General features: G+C 41.3%; 1 protein-coding gene across 1 annotated transcript in view; it reads right to left on the bottom strand.

Annotated features, from left to right (window-relative positions):
- Positions 1-22,433, bottom strand: part of gfra4b (GDNF family receptor alpha 4b) — a 43,333-nt gene that overhangs the window by 9,031 nt on the left and 11,869 nt on the right. Inside the window, exons 2-5 of the mRNA XM_029442418.1 lie at positions 7,866-8,141; positions 7,484-7,564; positions 1,094-1,439; positions 222-331 (exon numbers count right to left, since the gene is read on the bottom strand). Coding sequence (XP_029298278.1) covers positions 222-331; positions 1,094-1,439; positions 7,484-7,564; positions 7,866-8,141 — 813 coding nt within the window. The remainder of the gene's footprint in view (positions 1-221; positions 332-1,093; positions 1,440-7,483; positions 7,565-7,865; positions 8,142-22,433) is intronic.

Genomic DNA, 22,433 nt, shown 5'->3' with positions numbered 1-22,433 from the left:
ACACAAGTTTCATTTCATTCTCCCACTTACTCTCACCTGTTCGGTATTATTAATTGTTCCTCTAACTAGCTTTTTTCACTTATTCCTGGATCTTTGTTGACACTTTTCCCTTTCCTTCTCTAACACAGCATATGGCACATATCTTCATTCACATCTCTTTCCTCCTCCACCTGTCCATTTAGTCTTCCTCTCTGTGTATTACCTATTAGTTGTGCACCTACCTATGAGCCCTGTGTAGGCGAGAAGACAGGCTCCATAGTTCCCTTGCTTACATCCATTGGCAGATGTTTTGGAGGGTTCGCAATCGTACTGGAACTGTGATAGGCGAGACCTAGAGAAACAACGGGCACTGGTTAGCACGTGATAGCTTGATAGCGTAAAAAGTTTTCTGGATATTTTTTTTAATACATTCTTTTTACTATAACTTTCATTTAATTAAGTATGCCCCTCTGACATAAAGAAATATTGTTGGATGTGTTGAACACTGAAAGCTTTGGACTGTAATGTGTAAAGTGATAGAGTAATATATTTCATCCCCCAGACCTGGGATCATTAGCAAAGCCCTCTGAGTGTAATGGGGCTGTGAAAAATAATGGCCATGACCAGAGATAGCAATGAGCGATAACTCAGATCCATCTGGCCCTTTATCTGTGCTAAATATTTAATGTGTTATTCCAACAGGCTCTCTGGGGTGTTCTAACCAATGGAGGTAGAAAGCTTTAGGATAAAACAGCAGGCCATTTTGTTGATTGAATGGCTGTTTATTTGGTTTCCAACAGCCATAATACTGAACAGCACTGGCCCAAATATGTATTGTGATTATATTTAAAATCTATATCTAAGGAGTACTTGAATAAATCCGGAATGATGAAACATTAGCTTTGCTGATTTGGGATACCTTGAAAAAGGAGCAAGTTCATTAAGCAAAGCAAAACTGGGGATTATGATCATATTAGAGCAATATGTTAGCATATCCATATGAGACCATGGCTAAGTGAGAAATAACTTTAATATCTGTTATAGACATGAGAGAAAGACTGACATTGAAATAAATGGGAGCCAATTAAAAGCGTCCATTTAGCTCCGTTCTTACCTGCACACATAGTCAGCGTTACAGATCCTCATCTGTGGGATGCAGTTGGGTTTTTCCACGCTTTCATAAGAGCAACTGGGTACAATAGTCTGCCTTCGACGCTCTGCGCATGCTGTGTCCGTACAGGGGCAGAAGAGCAGTTCGTGTGTGTAGTCGGCGGGGACGCGGTCAAAGAACCTGCGCAGAGCCTTATTGCATTTAGGCCGGTTGCACAAGCCCGACTTGGCAGTGGGTTTGATACAAGCTGACACATATTCTGTGCGGAGCTTCTGGCACAAGTCGTCCACATTGCAAGCCTTGGCCGCATCCAGGCAGCGATTCACAGTTGTCATGCCAACATCTGAGTCTGTGGACAGAAGTAAGGTGAGAGACAAGCGTATATATCAGTGGAAAAACAATACCAAAAAGTTGTTGTGTTTATATGAATAAGAGCGTGCGTGACCTGTGATATGTACTGTATTTATTTATTCAACATGCTGAGATGTAATATCACAAACGTTGAGATGGGTAGTTTGGAATTTAAGATCAGCTGCAAGGTAGAAGTGTCTGTGAACAAACAATTGGGGCTCATTTTCTGAGGACCAGAATAATAAAACGAGTATTATTATTATTATAGGAGTCTGGTCTCTATTTTTATGTTATGAAAAGAGAACAATTTCTTAAAATGAAAATAAGGACACAAGTATAACCTGGCTGGCTTCTTTGTATTATTTAAATGCCAGCACAAGAACCAGGTTCACGTCTCTCCATCCTCCTGATTAAAGTGATCATACTACTACTAGGTCGTCCTCAGACGGGCCCTCCATCGGTGCTTCCAGTCATCCTGATCCTCCATGCATCTGGCTAGCTCGCCAGTATTTTCTGCTCCCGCATCTTTCCTGAGTACATCCACGTATGTTATTGTGGGGCGCCCTAGTGATCGGTGACCGTGTGTTGGCTTCCACAGCACAAGTTTGCTGGCTGGCAGCTCTTGGTGTCTCTGGCAGTGACCTGCCAGCCTCATTCTCCTGACCGCTGTTTTCTCACCCACCCTTAGCGCTCCCCCATACAAGTGCGTGTTGGTGACATGCTCATCCTTGTTGATGCCAAGTACCACACGCAGCATTCTCGCATAGCACCCATCTAGGGATTTCTGCAGGGTGGGCTTCAGGGTCCAGCATTCACTGCCATACAGGAGAACAGACTCCACTGTTGCATGGAAGAAGCTGAGTTTCATTTGTCGGGGGAGGTTGGAGTTCCACACACAGGTCATGCCATTCAGGGCACTCCATGCAAGCGCCTTCCTCACTTTAAAGTCTTGCTCGGACGAGTTGATCCACGAGCCCAGGTATTTGAAATCATTGACTTCCTTTATAGCAGTGTCTCCTGTTGTGTTTAGAGGTGGATGGTCCGGGGAGATGTTATATGTTATGAACTCAGTTTTCTTGGCATTTAGCTGAAGGCCAACCTTGGCGCACTCCACTCTGCCCAGGAGTTCCTGTGCTTGCTCTACGTGGTCAGAGAGCAGACTGATGTCATCCGCATAGTCCAGGTCCGTTAGGACTAGAGCGGGGTGTCGTCTCAACGTCCTAGGTGTTATTATGAGGCCGAGTTCTAGCTCCCGTCCACTGATGGCCTTCCTGAGCACATAGTCTAGGACTATGATGAAGAGGAAGGGGGCAAGTGTGTCCCCTTGCAACACCCCAGCCAGGATGTCAAACTCTTCACTGTTGCCATCTGCCATCTGCCATTCCTCTTGTACCCTTATACATGGTCCCTATGGCCCAGTGTAAATTGGAAGGGACACCGTAGGCCTTGAGTATCTTCATCATCACGCCTCTGTGTATCGAGTCAAATGCCTTTTTGAAATCGATGAAGCACAGTACCGCTGTCAGGTTGTTCTTCTTAACCTCCTCGATGATTCTCCTCAAGGCCAAGATCTGGGTCACAGTGGTCCTCTTCTCTCAGAAACATTTTGGTTCTGTCTCAGGTGGGGGTCGATGGCGCTCTGTATCCGGTTCAGTATCATGCGGTTGTACATTTTTGCAATGACACAAATCAGACTTATGCCACGATAGTTTTCTGGCTTCGAGAGATCTCCGGACTTAGGCACTGGGATGATGTTAGAGAGAGACCACATATCAGGCTGGCTGTTTGTCATAAGGGCCCGGTTGCAGAACTCCAGGATGATGTTGTCAAGATCACAGTTCTTACAGACTTCTGGAGGGATGCCATCCCGGCCCAGCACTTTTCCCCTGCTTCAGTGTGGATTTCACTTTGGCAAACTCCCTGACTGTAAAGGGACCATCGTCAATAGCGAGATTCGTGAGGACGACAGGTATCACTTCCTCAGGTCCATCCACTGTCAGGTGTGTTCCCAGGAGATTTCGGAAGTGAGTGAACCAGGAGGTCACCCTCTCTTCTGGGCTGTCGCCCGCCACCTGTCCCTCCTTCGACCTTTTCCTCCCACTCATCTCATTGATGACCCTCCATGCCTCCCCGTACTGCCATGCGCTGCCTCCACTCTCTGCACCTTCTCCATCAGCTCCTCCCCCCTGATCTTATCGTAGGTATCGAAAAGAAGCTGTTTGGCCATATTCAATACCAAGCGATTCTCTGCAGTCGATTCCCTACCTCCACTGCGTACCTGGTTTGAAGGCCAGGGCTGGCCGAGAATGCCTTCCAGTCATACCGGGTCTTCAGGCTTGGTTTGGGGACCCTGAGGCTCAGTCTCACCCTCATGGAGACCACTCAATGGTCAGAGCCCACAGAGTTGAACGTGCTGTAAGGTTCAGCGTTCAAGATGGAGTTTCTCCACCTTCGCCTTACTAGTATGTAGTCCAGTTGACGTTGCATACCGGTAGCCCGATCCTGGAAGGTCCATCTCTTGCCCATTCTTTTCTGGAACATGGTGTTCGCAGCTAGTAGCTCATGCTCCATAAGTAGGGCTGCAAGATGTTCGCCATTGCAGTTAGTGGAGTTGTGGTACGTGAGAGGTGCATCCTCCGGTCCGAGCCTTGCATTGAAGTCACCCAGGATTGCAAGGAAGTTGTGAGCCGGGATATCATGGACCGCTGTTGCAAGGTCCTTATAGAACTTCTCCACCTCCTCAGCTTGTGTCACATTGGTGGGTGAGTTCACGACTATGACAGTTGTGACTGGGTTGCCATCAAAGTCAGCACTAAGGATCCTGTTGGTGTGATAGTGTACCCTAAGGAGAGCCTTACGTGCCCGAGAACTCAGCAGTAACCCCACTCCGCCAGTGGCAGCTTGTGCCTCGTTTCGCCACGCTGATGAGGTGATGAACCAGCATTTCTCCACTCTGTGATACACGATCTGATCCTCAGCATGCACTCTTCTATGCTCTTGGATTCCCAGGATCTCCACTCCCCTTTCCTTGGCACAGTGTGCCAGCTCCTCCATCCTCCCTTCTTCTCTAACTGTGCTTGCGTTGAAGGTTCCCATGGTGAATGGTCTCCGGCAACGTAGGAGTACTTTGGTCGGATAGAACCCTCCCTTCCGGGTTTGAGGCCCTATCGTCATACTGTCCTCCGGGAGAGGACCACCCCCACCGTCCGCTGCTTGGTTCCTGCGGACTCCCGCCGCTGGAAGTATAGGATTTGGAATGACTTTGTTCTCCATAATTTAGGCCTTACAATGTGCAAATATAAGAATTGTGGGGCGCAGCTCCTCACAGTCCTACTCTGGCCGTTTTGGGCATAAGCCCTTATCCACCCTTGACTCCGATGCCTCCAGATGGTATACGGCTCGGAGCCGGGTGTGAACAGCACCCTTGGTTTTTGTTCGGAGTGTCCTTCTCCTAGATGGGTTGCCTTACATGGCTATGCCTTACATGGCTATGAGGCTATGAGCCCCAGCTGCCCAAAATAGGATGCAGTTTAACGTCTTACCCAGGAACAGGATCATGAAGGCGGCATATTGCACCAACAGGCTCTGAACTTCAGCTGTTAACCTGCTAGACATATGTGCCATTTTCTTTAAAGTACAGACTGCATTGTGGTATTCCGCTGAGTTGCGTCTGTCCTCTGTCTGTTGCAAATCCCTCTCTGTCGTTCTCTTCTCTGTAAAATGTGCGTCACAACTACCTTACTATGGCTGTTCATCCTTTGTTCATTTACTCTAAGCACCCAATCACATGTATTGTGTGAAATAGTGCAAATGCCCAAATAATCATAACTTGCTTGACTCTGATTATAATTTCAGGGTTGTGATGGCCATCAAGCTTAAACGTGTGTGTGTGTGTGTGTGTGTGTGTGTGTGTGTGTGTGTGTGTGTGTGTGTGCGTGTGTGTGTGTGTGTGCGTGTGTGCGTGTGTGTGTTGCTGCAGTGTGACATTGATTTGGGCAGTTATACTTCACATTGTCTGTCAAATGAAGGGAGTCTTTTTTTGTACCCTGTTGATAGAATTGTCCACCAACATTACTGACAACTGTTTTAATTGAGATATTGAGAGTTGCACTTCTGAACTCACATCTAATTAACAATTCAGTTGGGGACAGAGAACATAAGAAACTAATACAAAAGCTGATTTCAAGGGACTACCCGATAGCCGATTGGTAAGGGCGCAAACCACATGGGCGCAAATGCCTTTAGCAGCGAGTGCTCTGTTTGATTACTGGCTGGCCGGATCGTTTGCTCTATGTCATTCCCCTACTATTTCCCCCGCCACATTTCCTGCCCATCTCCACTATCGCTATTAAATAAAAGCATAAAATGTCCCAAAAATGTCCATACGATTTAGGGAAATGCCTAAAATATTTGATATCTGAGTATCTGTATAATCAGATCTGAAGATAAGTGTAACGTGAGTATTGCTAGTGCTCTGTGATCTCCAACGAAAACATAAAGACAACTTCCTGTCCTTTATGGCATCAGTGAATAAAGCAGGCCTCAATTTGTGAACGGTCATGTTTGCTGTGAGAGTGGACACTGGTCCTCGGTGTGTGGCAACTTCTGAATGGACCTTTTGTATACATGTTGCCTGGGAAATGAGCAACCAGCTGACCTTGTTGAGCTGTTTGAGCTTCAGGGATGAGTCATCAGTTTTCTGCAGTGTGTGTGTGTGTGTGTGTGTGTGTGTATAGTTTTTTTACACTGACGCGTGTTCTGGTCGAATAGGTAGATGGATATATTGATGCCATTTCTGTTAGTAAAGATGATGACACATTTTTGTTGGCAGATTGTAGCTGGAGGCAAAACAATTCTCTGAACACATTTTAATGGCTAAAGAAAATATGAGTTTTTCTGAATCATTAACTCTCAAGGGGCCGTAAGTGTTACATAAGGAAGTTAACATTAGCCAACGAGACAAGATTGGCCAACCACCAACATTACACGCTGACGGATGTCTAACAGGATTACCTGCAGTGAATGGCCAGACATTTACACACCTGATAGAAAAAGCAAATCTGCATAGTAAAGAGAAACAGTTTTTAGATGTGTATTCTGTATAACTATTCAATCTATGGTCATTTCTAAGGAGAGGACACTTCAACAGTTTCCTCTGTGTTTGAAATCAAGATCCACCAAGATCATCCGACCAAAGTCTCTTATTCATACCCAGCTCTCTCCGCATATCCAGGGGTGATTGTGCGTTTGCCGTAAGGGCCCCATCCCTCTGGAACTGTCTCCCCCCCTCTTTAGGTCAGAACTTCTCAAAACCCATCTCTACCAACTTACCTTCCCTGTGTAGGGGCTGCAATTAATTTGTGTCATTTGTATTTGTATAGGTATCCTTTGTTTATAACTCTATATGTATTTCCCCTGTAAAGCACTTTGTAACTTTTTTTTACTTACTTACATATTCGATGTGTAACTTAAGACTACTACTCTCAGGTGTTTGCCTTCAGTCTTTCCTTTGTTTTACCTCTAGCTAACACTGTGACGTGATTGTGATGTTGACACTAAAAGGGTCTATAGCTTACATACTGTATGCCTTGGACTCATGCAAAGATACCTTCCAATGCAAGTAATTTTTAATTTCTTGGTAAATGTTTTCTTATTTAACCCTGAACAAACAATTATCCTAATTCCCAAAGTCAAACCTGAACTAATGTAGTTTTACTTACTTAAATGTGTAACCTTAAGATAATGCTAATACTGCATTAGTAGTATAGAAGAAATGTCTGCATTAGTATAGAATTGACACCCATGCATTGAGTTATTTAAACTCAGTCTTACAAATGATTAAGGTTTCCATCCAACAACCTGAAGACAGTTAGGATGAATAGTAATCCTTGTGTTAGTGTGTCTTAAGAACAGAAGGGACCTCTATTTGTCTTGGCATGCTTCCAGGGGAAATTCAGTCGAGTCATGTATTAGTACTAGAACAATACAAAGGGTAGAATTGTATAAGATAAGGTGAAACTTAATGAAGGTCAGTGAACTTGCCAGCTGTAATAGAGGCCAAGCGGACATAGTCGTAATCCCTATGCACAGTCTCATAGGGATAACTCTCCACCAGGTTGAGTCCTGAAAGAAAAATAGAAACATTGGCGTGAATGTCGTAGCGTCACAATTCATTTAAACTGTATGAAACAATAATTATCTCATGTTATCATTTTGCTTTTGCCATTTAGACTCCAATCCACTAACGGATAATTTATACACAGATAAAAGTCTGCCTATTATTCATTTGTTATCTGTATTGTTTTTACCGACCTGTGCTTCTCCATCTTCTGAATGACAATAAAACAAAGCTCTAATTTGTACACTTGTAAAATTCAAGTTTTATTTTAGCAGTATAGACTGCTGCTATCCACAACGCACTTACCATGTATGATGGACTGATGAAGGCTCCAGTAGATGCTCAGGCAGTTCTTCTCCTTCTTCATGCCCCTTTTACACTGGCAGCCATGTAAGGGGCTGGACAGCAGGGCGGACACTGCGTTGGCACACTGGCTCCTGGCACCGGGGCCCAGCTTCACGCTGCCATTGCCCGCCACACACTGACGCAAAGTCCGCAGACGTGGACTACAAGCCTCATCACTTGAGCATGAGTCTCCAGCCACCAAGCAGTCTCTGCCGGCCAGTATAACCTCTAACAGAGCTGTGAGAGACAAAACCAGAGCACAACAGAAGCCGGAGAGATGAGGGAATGAATAAAGGAGAAGCCAGCTGAAATCACACAAATGTCACGAATAAGACAGTAAGAGAGCTAGAAACTAAAGAACATTCTGGTGGGGAAAATCTGAACAGTTGTAAGGGGATATTGAGCGTTAAGTTAAATCAACTGAGTGGCTGTAAATCTGAAAATGTGAGAATGCACAGGTGAGATTCACTCAAGAATGTAATCATCACAGCTTCTCTCATAACATCCAGTGACATTTGAATAAATGCAGCTGATGCATCTCATTGCTCTTTTGTTACATTAGATATTAATGGTCCCCAGAGAATGAATCCTCATGACTTTGGTGATCCCTTAACTTTTTATCTAGTGCCACCATGAGGTTGACATTTGTAGTTTTTCATCAGGTCAAAGTTTTAATGTTTCCAATACTTTGGTTTGTGAACAAATGCCTGCAAAACTATCAACATTTCCATCATCCTCAGCTGTTCCTCGTGTTCAGTGGTTATTAACAAAATTAGCAAGCTAAACTAAGATGGTGATAAATAGTAAATGGCTGCATTTATATGCCGTTTTTATCCAAACTGCTTGACAATTTGCCTTTCATTCAACCTTTCACATACACTTACACACTGATGGAAGTGAGCTACCGTGTAAGGTGCTGGCCTGAACATCGGGACCAAAAGAACAAAACACCCCATATATTCAGTCCTATCGCCCAAACCTATGTGTACGACCCATCCTGAGCCCCAGCTGCTCCAGCTAGTGGCTACTTAAGGAGAATAAAGAAAAGCCCTTCAAACCCATTTCACATTCATACAAAATATTTTACAATTGAAGGAGTAGAAAGTTAGTCTTGACAGTTAGCCCTCTCTATAAAGCAGATCCGCTCTTTTGTCTGTGGTATTTCTTCCTCACACATTAAGCATTTGTCTTATCAAAATTCTTTCTTCTTTTTTATCTAAACTCTAAAACACATTTTCTGTTTGAGCTGTTATATCAAGGTATCTTTTTTTATTACATAACCTCTATTAATTTAAGTTGTTTAAAACTTGACTTGCAATGAAAGCCATACTTTGTGACGATTCATTATCTTACAACTCTGCATGAAGGCTGAATTACTTTAAATATTCTTACTAACTTCCCACAGAGCTTACGTTATGAAACCTTGAATTAATGCATGCTGAATATCTGTGTTGGATATGCTTTTACTGTGTGAAAGATCTTATGTGAATGGCAGACTTATATGAATTATAAACAAAGCTCTCATTGATTCACTGACTCACCTTGTCCTGAGCAGCTTTGACTCCTTCAGTTCTGCTGCGTGAGTCAAGGCTATTCAGCGAGCCAGGGAACATGAATAATAGATGTGTGTCATGTACAGAATAGAACGATAGGTATTAATTTGTTGCTGTGGTGAAAAGCCTGTGCTGTACCATCTCCTTTTATTGAACTATATCTCAGTGCGCCAACATAACAGCTGGTGAGATGGGAACTGTTGGTTTTCTTTTGCATCGCTGGGCTCAGATTGCAGCATAATTACTTTGGGTAAATGTGGGGTCATGAGAAAAAGTTAAATGTATATTAAGTCCTGCCTATACTTGCAGTACTTGGGGTTGTTAGTCAAATCACGAGGGAAGACAAATGGAAATTCATTATTACAACATTATAGGATGTTATGGCTCTTTGTTCTTATATTTTGCAAACAGCTGACACTTTGAGGCATATCAATATGGCCTTCTGCCTTCTGTGTCTCTTGAGTTTGAGTCTAAACGTAATTGCTGCCTTGGTTATGTTCACAGGTGATGTTTGTTCGAGTGAACTAAGCTCCACACACTCATAGAGACAGGGGTTTGCATCCTGAGTCCCATCTGTGCTTAGTTTTAGGGAGGGAAAGCACGTTGGTTATGGTTAAGAAAAGATTGTGGCTTTGGTTAAGTGTTGATAAGCACATTCTGTCTCTTGATTAAAGCTACTGCTGACTGCTGACTTTTTCTGTTGATCTTATGATCATGATCATAGACTTCATACAAGAAGTAGACGTAGTCGCTGTGACGTCAACTATTGGTTTGTGGGCTACAGTTTTGAAGCATTGAGTTTGGCATCTTCGCCGTCGCCATCTGGTTTTTTTAGGACCAGAAGTAACAACGAGGGGACGAGAGGGTGGAGCAAAGCACAACTGAACACTGTACAAGACGTTTTAAGCAAACACAATGTCAGAATTAACACTCATGAGCTAAAAACACACTGTGAAAGGATTAAAGTTGTAAGACACAGACAACATGGAGTGGCCCCTTGCACGATATTAGAGAGAATGCAAGTTTAGGGCACTTATGCATTGGCTTCCCTTTCTAGGCATGGAGGTTACCGCTTGGATCAAATGGATAAATAAAAAACAACTCTATTGCAATCAGCTGGGAACCAGTGTTTTTAAAGTACACACAGTAATATGAAGCAATATGAGCAGTGGCAGAAATATAATCATACACGTCAAGATGTTGACCCAGTGTGTAAAAATGTAGACAATTTACAGAGTAACATTTTTATGGGAGAAGTTTTTGTCATAGAGCTCATGAATCACTTAAAATCCAGAGCCTTGCTGGAGTTAAATGCAGTGGAGGTGGTTAATTTAAAATAAGAGCTGCCACTTTGTCAAATTAAAAGTTTGTTTGTTTGTCTTTTAGATGTGTGTTCTCAGGTTATTCTAAATATATATATATATATATATATATATATATATATATATATATATATATATATTCCTAAGCATGACCCTATAATAAGCCAAGAAGATCCTTTTATTCAAACACTTTAAATTCATACCACCTCTATTTTCTCTACCATCTGCTTATATCAAAAATATTCCATTTCATGCTGCTTTCATCTGCTCTCAGGTATTTCACAGGATTTTGCTGGCAAAATTGTCTCAGTAACTGTTTTGATCTCATTGTTCAATCAATTGCATGTGCCTTTTTTTTAAAAAGATGGATCTATAATCCTCTAATCAGCACATGTCAGCTACGTGCATCCAACTTTAGACGTGTGGATGCTGGGGAAAATGTTTTTTTCTCCAAACGATACCAAAGTCCGACCAAGGCCAGATGGTCAGTTGCAAATTCAAGGCAGGGATCCCAGGCTCTTCCTGCTATGTGTGACAGTTTGTGCTGCCTGGGCAGAAGCTGGAATAGACACCATACATCATGAATGCAAATGAGGTGCTTGATTTGACATTTCCAATAAGCCTCTCTCAATGTACCAGTGGGTTTAGCCAATTAACCATGTCAGTAATCAATGTGGTCTGAGGCTCAGTTAAGTCCTCAGTTTCCCTGCCACATAAATCACAGGCAGATTAGCTGATCAGTTACCCTTGCGTACGGACTTAATGGTCCACTTCAGGAGAGATAAAATGGAAAATGAAACTTAATGAAGTCATCTGGAATGTGACCCTAACTCCTATATACCTACAAAGCAGTACGGCTGTGGAGGAAAATGGTAATGTATTGGTTCACTTATTGAGCATTTCCTTTGTTTCAGTGCTCTTGTGAGATGTAAGTAAGCAGCCTCCAACATCGACGGCTGCCTAACGAAGGCCATTTGGCAACATGACACAAGCCATTTTGTGCATGGTTTTTTGGCAGCTATTTTGCTATATATATATATATATATATATATATATATATATATATATATATATATATATATATATATATATATATATATATATATATATATATATATATGTTTCAGCTAGAAAACCTTTGAATGTTAAGAACATTTAAGACATTATTGTAATTTTTCCTCTTCATATCTTTTTATATTTTAAAACTCGAATTATCGCTTTACGGTTGTACGGTCCATGTCTGTCCAAAATGACATCACTTCTTCATTTTATTCTATTAGACATTTATGTGAAATTGTCATAATTAGAGTATGAACTCTTCAGTTATGGCCAAAAACGTGTTTTGTGAGGTCACAGTGACCTTGACCTTTAACCACCAAATTGACAGTTTTTAATGTAGCAATTAATACAGACATTTCTACGTGTTGAACATATGGATTTGTTCACTTTTAACCTCATTTCCAGTCATGTTCCTTTTTCCACTTACCCTTTCTCAGCCTATCAAGCAATAGAAGTATAAACTAAGCTGTAATCAATCAAATGTATTTTCTTCAAAAACTAGCTTTTATAGTTAAGGTGTATTCTCTTGAAATATTAACTTGAGCCAAAGGAGAAATACATTCAGACCCTGTGCCTCCACATTTCAATTCACTCATCAAAAGTCATTAAAATGTAAAGGGTTAGAAGTGACACATAAAAATCCAAGTGAATATTAAATGTGCTCTTATTCTTTATTAAACTCATGCTGGTCACATTAAGTTCTTGAAGTATAACACTTTGCCTTTGAGAGCAAAGTGAAGTTCATCATATTGGGAAATTAATATAGTTCATTATGTGTCCTGTCGTTTGCTTTATCAGGGACAACTTCTCGGAGCTGAAAATGTAAGTTACTGGCATAAGTGAATATAAATTGTTCTACCAGTGTATGAATCATCATTGCAGAGATGTAGCCTGTATTCTTCTGTTATAAATTGTTGCTGTCTGATACTCTGCGTAAGACAACAGTATTTTCTTTCATGAGACAAAATTAGCAATTTCAGACATCAAAGCAGAGTAGATTGAATTTGACAAAATGCGACTGCAAAATATCCATCTGCGTTCAAAATACAGCAAAGTCAGCTCCACTCATACTTCATGTTAGACATCAAACAAATAGTGCACGAAGAGCTGGAAAAGTGCAATAAATTAACTTCAAAGTATTAAAAAGAGACGCTTCACACTTTTCATCCCAATATGTTAGGTAACTTATATATGGTATGTATAACACTGTTTAGCTTCGCAGCAGCTGTAACCACCGTGCGAGCGCAGTGCAGAGCGGCTGTTCATTAGCTCGCCGGTGGGACATACACTGAGGGACTCGCATGCACTGACAGAGCACAGAGAAGCTCGATTTACCACACACAGTTGTGACTTCCTCCTCTCCTTCCTTGTGACCTCACTATATCTTGACATAGGAAATACTTGTTTGCTACTATAATAATGCTCTGAAAGCCGTATGTAGAACCTTTAAAACAAGACAATGGGCTTTTACGGCATGCAGGGAGTAACACAACTCGGAGAACATTCACACACACACAAGTATCCCATTTGATTTGAAATGTCCGTTAAAGCACAGAAAAAACTATTTTCCTCCAAGTGACGTCTCACATCTCTAAGATAGCATCAGGTCCCGAATATAAACAAATTAGTTCCCTGATAAGCATCTTCCCTCCTCCAGCAACACCACCACCCCTGTCTTTGATCAACACTTTTCCTCAGGGAGGCTTCAGAGTAACTTATATGTGGGATACATAACACTTTTTAGCGAGAGGAGATGGTCCTCCAGTTCGTAGGAAGCCGAGCCTGAACTCAATCTGCTTTCCCCATCTGCAAACATGGACACAAACACTGCATTGCAGTGAACAAGTGACATTTAAGTAAATAACAAATATACATAATCTCAGCCGGTACCAAGCTTTCCCAGGCACTCAACTTCTCAAAACAAACAATATTGCATATGTCTGCGACGCCACTGTAATGAATTATGATAAATGCAATGTCACAGCTTTAACTCCCTCGGCTGCCTCTTGTTAATTCTGCTGCATGTGCTTACGTCTCTCCCCCAAGGCGCTTACATTGACAAATATGCATATTATTAATCACTCTCCATTACTAGAAGCAGGAGCATGATGTTGCCGTATTCTCTCAATGTATTAACACAGGCATGTTTTCTTTTCCAAATGTGTATCGGTGTTTCCTGTGTTTCTTTTATTCTTTGAATTTCACATTCAAACTGTGCAGTTTGAAAACCTCCACAAACACACAAAGTGATCCTGTAATGCAAGGGCTGCTGTCTGAAGGGAGCGAATTGTAAACAAAAGATTATATCTGAACGCACGGAAGATGGTGGTTGTTATTCATGGCTCGAATCGCTGCCTCGAGTAAGCACCCATGTCAGTTTGATCCAAGGGCTAGATGCTGTAAAACTGTCACTGGCACTTGTATCATTAAAGTTTGTTTGGTTCTTCGAAGTACGAGCTGACTAGTAACGACTTGTGTGTGTGTGTGTGTGTGTGTGTGTGTGTCGTGCTTTCCTTTTGATAACTAGTTTGAGCTTTAATTCGTAAATGACAACATGTGCACAGGGAGCTGGGAGGTTAAGGAGTTTGGGATTTAAAGGAGCATTAAGTAATTTATTACATTAATCAACCTCTTACCGAACGTCACTGCCCGAGTCCTGTCAAAGCTTTCTGCTGATAAAGTCACAGGAGATCATATCACTGCCAGGATGAAGTGTTCTCATTGCTACAAGCTAAGAATATAAATGCAAGAGACGTTTAGTGGAGATACTTTCTCTGCACAGACAGAATTTCTATTTGCAACAGTGATTTTGTCCTTGCTGTGCACCGGCTGCTGTTAAAGAACAGGACCAACGCCTTGAGTACTTAATCTAGGTATGACTGGGTAGGGAAGACGCTTACAGGCCTGGCTATAGGGTATAAACTTGTGATGTTTAGCAGGTATAATGTTTACCATGACAACAAATGACAATCCATCGAGAAATTTCACTCGGAACCAAAAAATGTGAACCTCTTGGTGCATAATGTGGACACATCATGTGGGGACCAGGAATTTCCTTCACAAACGTTGAAACATTCACCTGCTGATGGAGAGCGAGGGGATCGCTGAAGTCATAGGGCTTCATCCTCTGGGCTACATGAATGTCTGTCCATCTAATAATAGTTGTTGAGATATTTCAGTCTGGATCAAAGTGGATCACCGACCAACTGACATTGCCATCCATTACATCTACGGTGCTAACACGGCTAAAAATAGCACAACATCCAGTTACGATAAGCAAATCTCAGACGTGAGACACAGAGAGCTCTTCTCTGCTCGTGTACATAGATGTACACACACGGTCTTTGTCCTGACTGATCAGGGAAAGTGGGAATAAATAAAATGAGAGATGGTTTCTCATAGCTAATATTAATCTTTTAGGTTTTTCATGTCATTACATATTATGGGCCAAAGGCACATTTCTAAACTTTTGAATTGCTTTTCTTGTGCGCTCAACTTTATTGCCTTTATTGTTGTCGTTTTCATCGCTACATCATTTGAATTCCTTGTGTTTGTGAAGCACTTTGTAAACTAATTTTAACAGGAGTGCTATAAACTAAATCACTATCATCAAATAGTCATCATTGCCTGTTTGATGTTTGGTGACTGTCTGATGATTTACAGGTGCCTGTGTGATAAATTAAGACTATGTGTGCTGTAAATAGCCGCCGTCGAGTGTAGTCATCAGAGCTCAGGATATTGTAAAACTGGTTATTTTTTGCTTCTTACTTTTTTATTTAATTGTCTAGAGACTGGTGGAGGATAGAGATGGACGTACAAACACATCTGTGAAAACACATTGCTTTAATCTGATGCAAGAAATATGTATATTGTTTCCCCTTTTGTGCAGTTGTGGTCTTAAACATACACCGAGTTTAATGCATCTGGCTCCTGGCTGCCTCACAAGGAAACACTAGAAGGGCCAACTCTTGCCAAAAACAATGGTGAGGCAAAAGCAGAACGTGTTATTGATGAAACAGATGTTGCACTGGTGTAAACACTGAAATTTAACCTAACTTTATAAAAATAAAATAAAAAGGCTGCCTGAAAATCTCAGTCATTGTTACTGAAGTGAAACAGAAGCGACAAACTCCACCAATGTCTGTGTGTTCTGCAAAAAGCCTTAACCGTTCCTCCTCGGGTGGTTTCTAAAAGCTTTCTGAACCAACTGAGGCTTATATCACTGGCAGGCTGAAATAGTCTTAAAGCCAAGTGGGCCTAAGTGCCAAAATTCAGTCCGACACAACACCACCCACCTGCTGACACATAGAAACACACATATGAGCAGACTACAAATCCACAGCTTGATTTGTTCCTGTTGAGCTTTAAGAAAGGCTACAAGACAAAGACAACAATGACAGATAAAGATGTCTGTCGACACTGAAACAACAAGAACACTGCCCAATCTCCTCTACTTCTTACTCTTTCAGGTGCCAAAGGTGTGTTTCGATACAGCAAACTTTAATTGTGTTGTTCTCATTTACAGAATTTACATATTTTATGAACCAGTAATTTCACTTCTTCTTCTGAGACTGCTACAACTACAGTTATTTCATTTAATCTTCAAATTAATAGATTCATTGTTAAGTCTATAAAAGATTTTAGCGGATAATAAATGATTAAAATTGCTGAATATAAATGTGTCTACCAACTAATCAACTCTCTAACTGAGACATAAATCACTGTTTACTGATGGCAACGTTATTTACATTTGTATTATGACCTTGGCAGTACGACGACAGAGAGAGGAGAAACACACACCAGTGTTGGAGAAGTTCTGAAGTCTTAGCCAAACATTGGCCTTTGAACATTTAAATGGAGGTCGGCGATAAAACTTGTTACCTTTTACTCCTTTTAGAAAGTTATGAAAGCTTTCTTCTGATATGCAAAACAGTGTGTGTGCGCAAATTTGTATGTCGGTGTGAAGGCTTGTCAAGTTCAGTGTCAATGTCACACAACAAAGACTGCTTTATCTTCACTTGGAAATTGTGACATTATGAGTGCATGGACTGTTGGTGTGTAATGGTTGCAATTAATTTATCAGCATATCGTCCTTTGCTTGCAGAGAGGGAGAGGGTGACACATCATGTTTCTCTCTGTGTGAAAGTGCTGGCTGTCTGCAGCACTGCGCAGGACTCGTGCCAGCCAAACGGGGCATACAAATGATGCAACAACAGGAAAACATTATACTAGTGCAAGGTATGTGCTGCTTAACTGTAACTTTACGTTGCCTTCCTTTTTATATGTTAGAGTTACATCAAAATGTTAACATTATATTGTTTACCTTCGTGGGGAGGTTGTGTGGATTAATCCAACTAATGAATGCATGCCATCATATTGCTCTGTGGTGAAAGTTACTTCTCCAAGCTCGGGACCTGAAAGGGTCCGGAGGAGGAGGAGGAGGGTCTGAAGGTGAGAGTTCAAATTAAGGAAGAAATTGTAATGAATGTAATTGTAACGGGGAATGAAAGCTTGACTTGAGGCTTAGATCTCATGCACTATATCTCCTGTATCCTGTTAGATGTTTGCATTTTGAGAGAGAAGAGGTTTTTGGGCTATATTTGTATATGAAGTTATGTATGTGGTGGAATAGTTAAAACTGTGGGTCTGAGAGTAGTTTAGAAATGTTCTTCTTCTGATCTAAAAAAAACACTGCTGGCTGTAAAGAGGTGTCACTTTTGACTTTAATTGGTTCAAAACTATAAAACATTCACAAGACTTTGAGCTTACAACATTTATTCTGTGTTGTGATATCTTTTAAAGTGTGATGTTTGCATGTTGTTTGTAGTGTCAGTCCTGCAGGACTACTGTAGTTCAGAGGCCGACGACAAAATGTTCAAACAGAAGAACAATAGAGTTCCTTGTGGCCTTTTGTCCAGCGCTCACACATAGGAGGGACATGTTTAGAGAACAGTAGCAGTGCTGCCTAAACAAAGTAATTAAGTGTTAACCTTCTGTTGGGTCTGATGTTGAGGCAAGACCATAATACCTGCCAGCTGTGGCTGTCACTCAAGAGTCATTACAGGAGTGGGGAGGGGCCGCACATTCCAACATGATGATTGATGGGCACTTTTACTGATGAGACTCTTAACAGCAGAGTCCCGTGTGCTGCTCATACTCCCAGCATGCCTCCAGTCCTTGAGACCCGTCTGTTGGGTCGTAATACAGCAGAAGCATCCACAATGAGAGGAGCTCACACATGAGAGATAGGGCTTTTCAGCTGATTGCCTCCACTGCGATAAAGAGTTGCAACACAGCATTTTCCATACCGTGTTTGTTTTTTAAGGTAATAAATCTAAGGGCTTTTTGCTGTGTTTTACACACTCAATGTATTGCATGGCCTTTAAAGCAGCACTCTGATCTGTAATCGGTGTGTTAACACATACACTGAACCACTTTGTACACGAATATCAGTGCAGGGAAATTATCATTCACCCTGTGCCAACGTTGAGATGACAAAAAGTTGAAAAGTGGGTCAGCATGACCAGATGTTAACCTATTAAGGAGACTCCAGAGCACAGGACTGTGTCAATCATGGGCGACCCGTGGGACTACAAGAGTGATCTTCAGTACATGACGTCTTTGTGATTCACTGTTTTAAATCTTCAGATGAAAGGTCACAAAGGGATGAGAGACGCCAAAAGGCATGGCCTCGAGATCAAAAGGAGCGTAAGCCCTTCGTCAACGCAGGCTTAACTATAAAGTCAAAGCGAGTCTGACACCGGCCAATGCCAAATTTCTTGTAAACTCTTCTTTAACTCGTGTTTCAGTGTGTTTTGCATAGTGGGACTTCTTCTGATTATGATTGCAAAGGATATGTGAAAGTCATTCCTCACGGATCTGAAAGCAGGCTACCTATTTGTCATCTTCAGAGCTGTCAGTTATACTTAAAACACCGTTGGTGATAGATGAAATTTAAAATCCGTAGCTGAAGTGTTGAGCAGTCTCCAAAAAATACTAGCAACATCCGACAGGATAGGATCACAGTGAAATCTCTCCATTAGCAGGTGTAATTTATAACATAGCACGCTGCCTTGCATGCTAATATATCTGATTATTAAGTCATTATTTATGTGCATTTTAATTGTGTGACGTGTTAGAATTTGTCCGTGGTATTGGAATGTTTATTCGTCCAAATATAAAATGTTACATCTTTATTTTATCTTCAAATCGTCGGGTCAACACTTGTTTGTGACACTAACTTCGTCCGTTGTTTGTTCTATCTATTATTATATCTCAGACAAAAAAACCATTAGACATTTCTGTCACAGTGTGGAGAACAAAAGCAATGCCGTGCATGAAATGATTACAATTTTCTTTTTCAGTCACTTCAATTTAACTTCCACTTGCAATAAACCATAACAATGTCCTAATTAATTTCAGCTCTGAAATTCATAGGTACTCAGTCAAACTGGCTGCCTGGATTATAGCTTGCAGGGCCGAACATGACTGAAGCTGAAGTCTAATTGAATAAGAGACATCATTAAACATGTTTGCTGTGTTTCTGAGAAGGTAACGGTGAAGAATCTAAAACTGTTCATAGACAGACTAACAAGCTGTTTATTTCTAGAATGACTAATATGACAAGCTCTGCACAAATCCAAAAATATAACAAGTACATGACAGGTGCTGTAATCCCAGCAGCATTCCCGTCCCTTTCATCCGAGGCCCAGTTTTTGCCATCATAATGGTGGACTGTTATCCACATTTCACTGTACAGCTTGTATGCATGTGTAGTTTGCCAGAACTGCTCTAAAATACATACAGACCTGTCTAACACCGCCTCCAACGTTTAAACAAAAAGATGTTTCAACATAACACATTAAACATCTGTCTTATAGCCTACTCTGACCCACACAGGCATCGGCATTATATTTGAAAGTGGACATTTCATGCTTATTTTCTGTTTTATACTTTCTTTAGGATTTCTACTAGAGCATGTTTTAATGTTTTAATGTAAAAAAAAACAACCATATATTTTTCTCATACTGTCTGAAGCACTTCGTTTAAGTGTCTGTCTCTTAAAGCCTCTCTCTCGAAAAAGCCAAGTCTGCTTTGATTGTAAAACAAATTGCAATGGTGGTTCTCGAGCCGTGGGTGGAGATACTCAGATGAAAGGGGGGCACTATATTCTAATGAGCCTGCATGTGACACAGGAAGGAGAGCCTTGTTGAATCCCATGTTTTCTGAGCTCATCAGCCCACATAAAACTGACTGGGTTGTCTTATTTCACAGATTGTAGGCGGGTAGGGACTCCAAACACCCACAAGCACTGAAAAAGTGAGTTTTTCATTATATGTTACTTAAGAGAGTTAGTTCGAGGAGTTATTTTGGGCGCACCTTTTTTCAGAAGTAAAATTGCCATTAATTTTCTCCATAGACAGTTTTAGATGAGCTGGTGTCTTGGATGGATGTGAAACTCTCCTGGTTAACAAATATCTCACATGCATACATACAAATGTAATGTGAAACTCCCAATGTGCATTTCAATAAGAAACATTGAATCAGACCTTAAGTTTCTGTTATGTGCCCATCTAAAAAGAACTGACAGAAAATTATGTTTTGGATCGTGGGTACATTTTTATTAATTCGGACTATGGTGCCGTGTTTTTTTTTTCAATTATAACAGAAGCATTTAGATTTCACTATATACCCCATGATGTTTACCTAGAGGCCCTGTCACACATATCCGTATGGCAGAAATATCGGCAATAGGTTGATATAAATGAAGGGTAAGTTGTGATCGTTTGAAGGACGCAGACGATACGCCGAACACCCCATTCATACGGCCCTGTCACACAGCTCCGTATGGCAGAAACATGCCGGCGTATATGAAAATTAGCTCAAAATTTAGTCCAAATACGTCCTAACTTTTCCACAGCGGTGTTGTAGCTGACGTATACATAACAAATACATAACGACTTATTATACGTATGTCAAACATTGATAGAGTATCACTTACTTAAAACGTATCAGAGCGTCTGGACAATGGAGCTGGAAAAGTGCCATCTGGTTCACGTCATGCTGATGCTGGAGAACGGCTAACATGTTGAACGCTAGCTGTACTGTAGAAACACGTTTAATAAGTTACTCCGTCGTCAGGCATCATCTTAACATAGGGTAGGAATAGATTATCCACTCGTTACCAATACGTTGGCTGTAGGGTTCACCGTCAGCTGACGTTACCTTTATCTAACGTACCTCTAACGTAGTCACGTAGGTATTTACGTAGGTAAGTATTCACCTACGTATTCACGTATGTCTAACGTCACGTAACGTCTGCATATCTTATGAAGCACACGTCGGGTACAGTCCGGTAATTTTGAACATGCTCAAAACATCAGCGTTCAACAACGCACCCCAGCGTAACACAGTGAGCTCTTAACGAATACTACTTATACCTTACCTTATATCAACGTACACCAGCGTGTTGCCGATATTTTGTATACGCCATATTGTTGTATACGTTATGCATTTGTTGGACATTCGTCTGATTTTTTTGGGGTACCCGATACCTGGCATTTTGGATTCGGTTCTTACTTGGAACCGAGTTTCGGTGTCCAACCCTAATTGTGCAGGAGACTCCTCTTTATCAATTATGGTAGTCGGGAAAAATGCTTCTAGAACCAGTTGACTAAGATTTAAGTCGGATGCTGCTTTGGTGAACTGCTTTTACTATTAGGGAAGAAAATTGATGAAAAAGAAGAAACAAGAGAGAAAACACACCAGTGTGGGCGAGAGAGGGGAGAGGGAGCATGCATATGGAAAGAAAGAGGTGAAACAAACTTAACTTTGCCAATTGTTCAATGTATTCCAGTATTACAGTAAAGTGTCTGGAACTACACTGCAGACTTTAATCACTGCTGATGGTGACAACCAGAGACGAGCTTGTAGCAGCTGTTTTATGTGAGTGGATCAACACACATGGAGTAGACCCACATCATATGCGTCTCCTATATTAATCCTTAAGTAATGTAAGAGACAATGGAATGGAGAAGAGTATTTGGGATTTGACATCTTAGTTGTTGTATTTCAGTTGCTATTGTACCTGAGAAAAGCCTTTGGACCCATGTAAAGCTCAGAGTACCTGAGTAAAGCCTCTGGACGGATCCAAGAGCAGTAGGTTACATGGTTCGATTGTATTGTGTGCTGCATTGCCATTTGTATGATAATCACATAGATTGCTTTCCTTACTTTCCTTTGTCCCTGAATACCAAGACTGTCAAGGCTATCTCATACTGAATGCAACGTATGTCACCCCCCCAGCTGCCTGTTCAAGGATTCCTGGTGTGCTAATCTGTTTTTAAATGAATGTATATTGGCACATTAATGTGATTAACCTGCTTTATAAAAATAAAACGGCTTCCCCACTGATAGGCCAGACTCAAGGCTGGCTAGACTAAATGTCTAAAGTAAAGCCTATAAGATGACCTGAGAATAGTAATTTTTTTTTTTACAATATTCACACTTGAAAATGTGGAGCTCTCGTTAGTGGTGTCGTTTCCAGAAAAGTTCCTTTGTTATAATTTCAACACATGGAATACCATATATATATA

This window comes from Cottoperca gobio, chromosome 10 (genome assembly GCF_900634415.1).
Source record: "Cottoperca gobio chromosome 10, fCotGob3.1, whole genome shotgun sequence".
Classification (NCBI taxonomy): Eukaryota; Metazoa; Chordata; class Actinopteri; order Perciformes; family Bovichtidae; genus Cottoperca; species Cottoperca gobio.
This window is presented reverse-complemented; position numbering and strand designations above follow the sequence as displayed.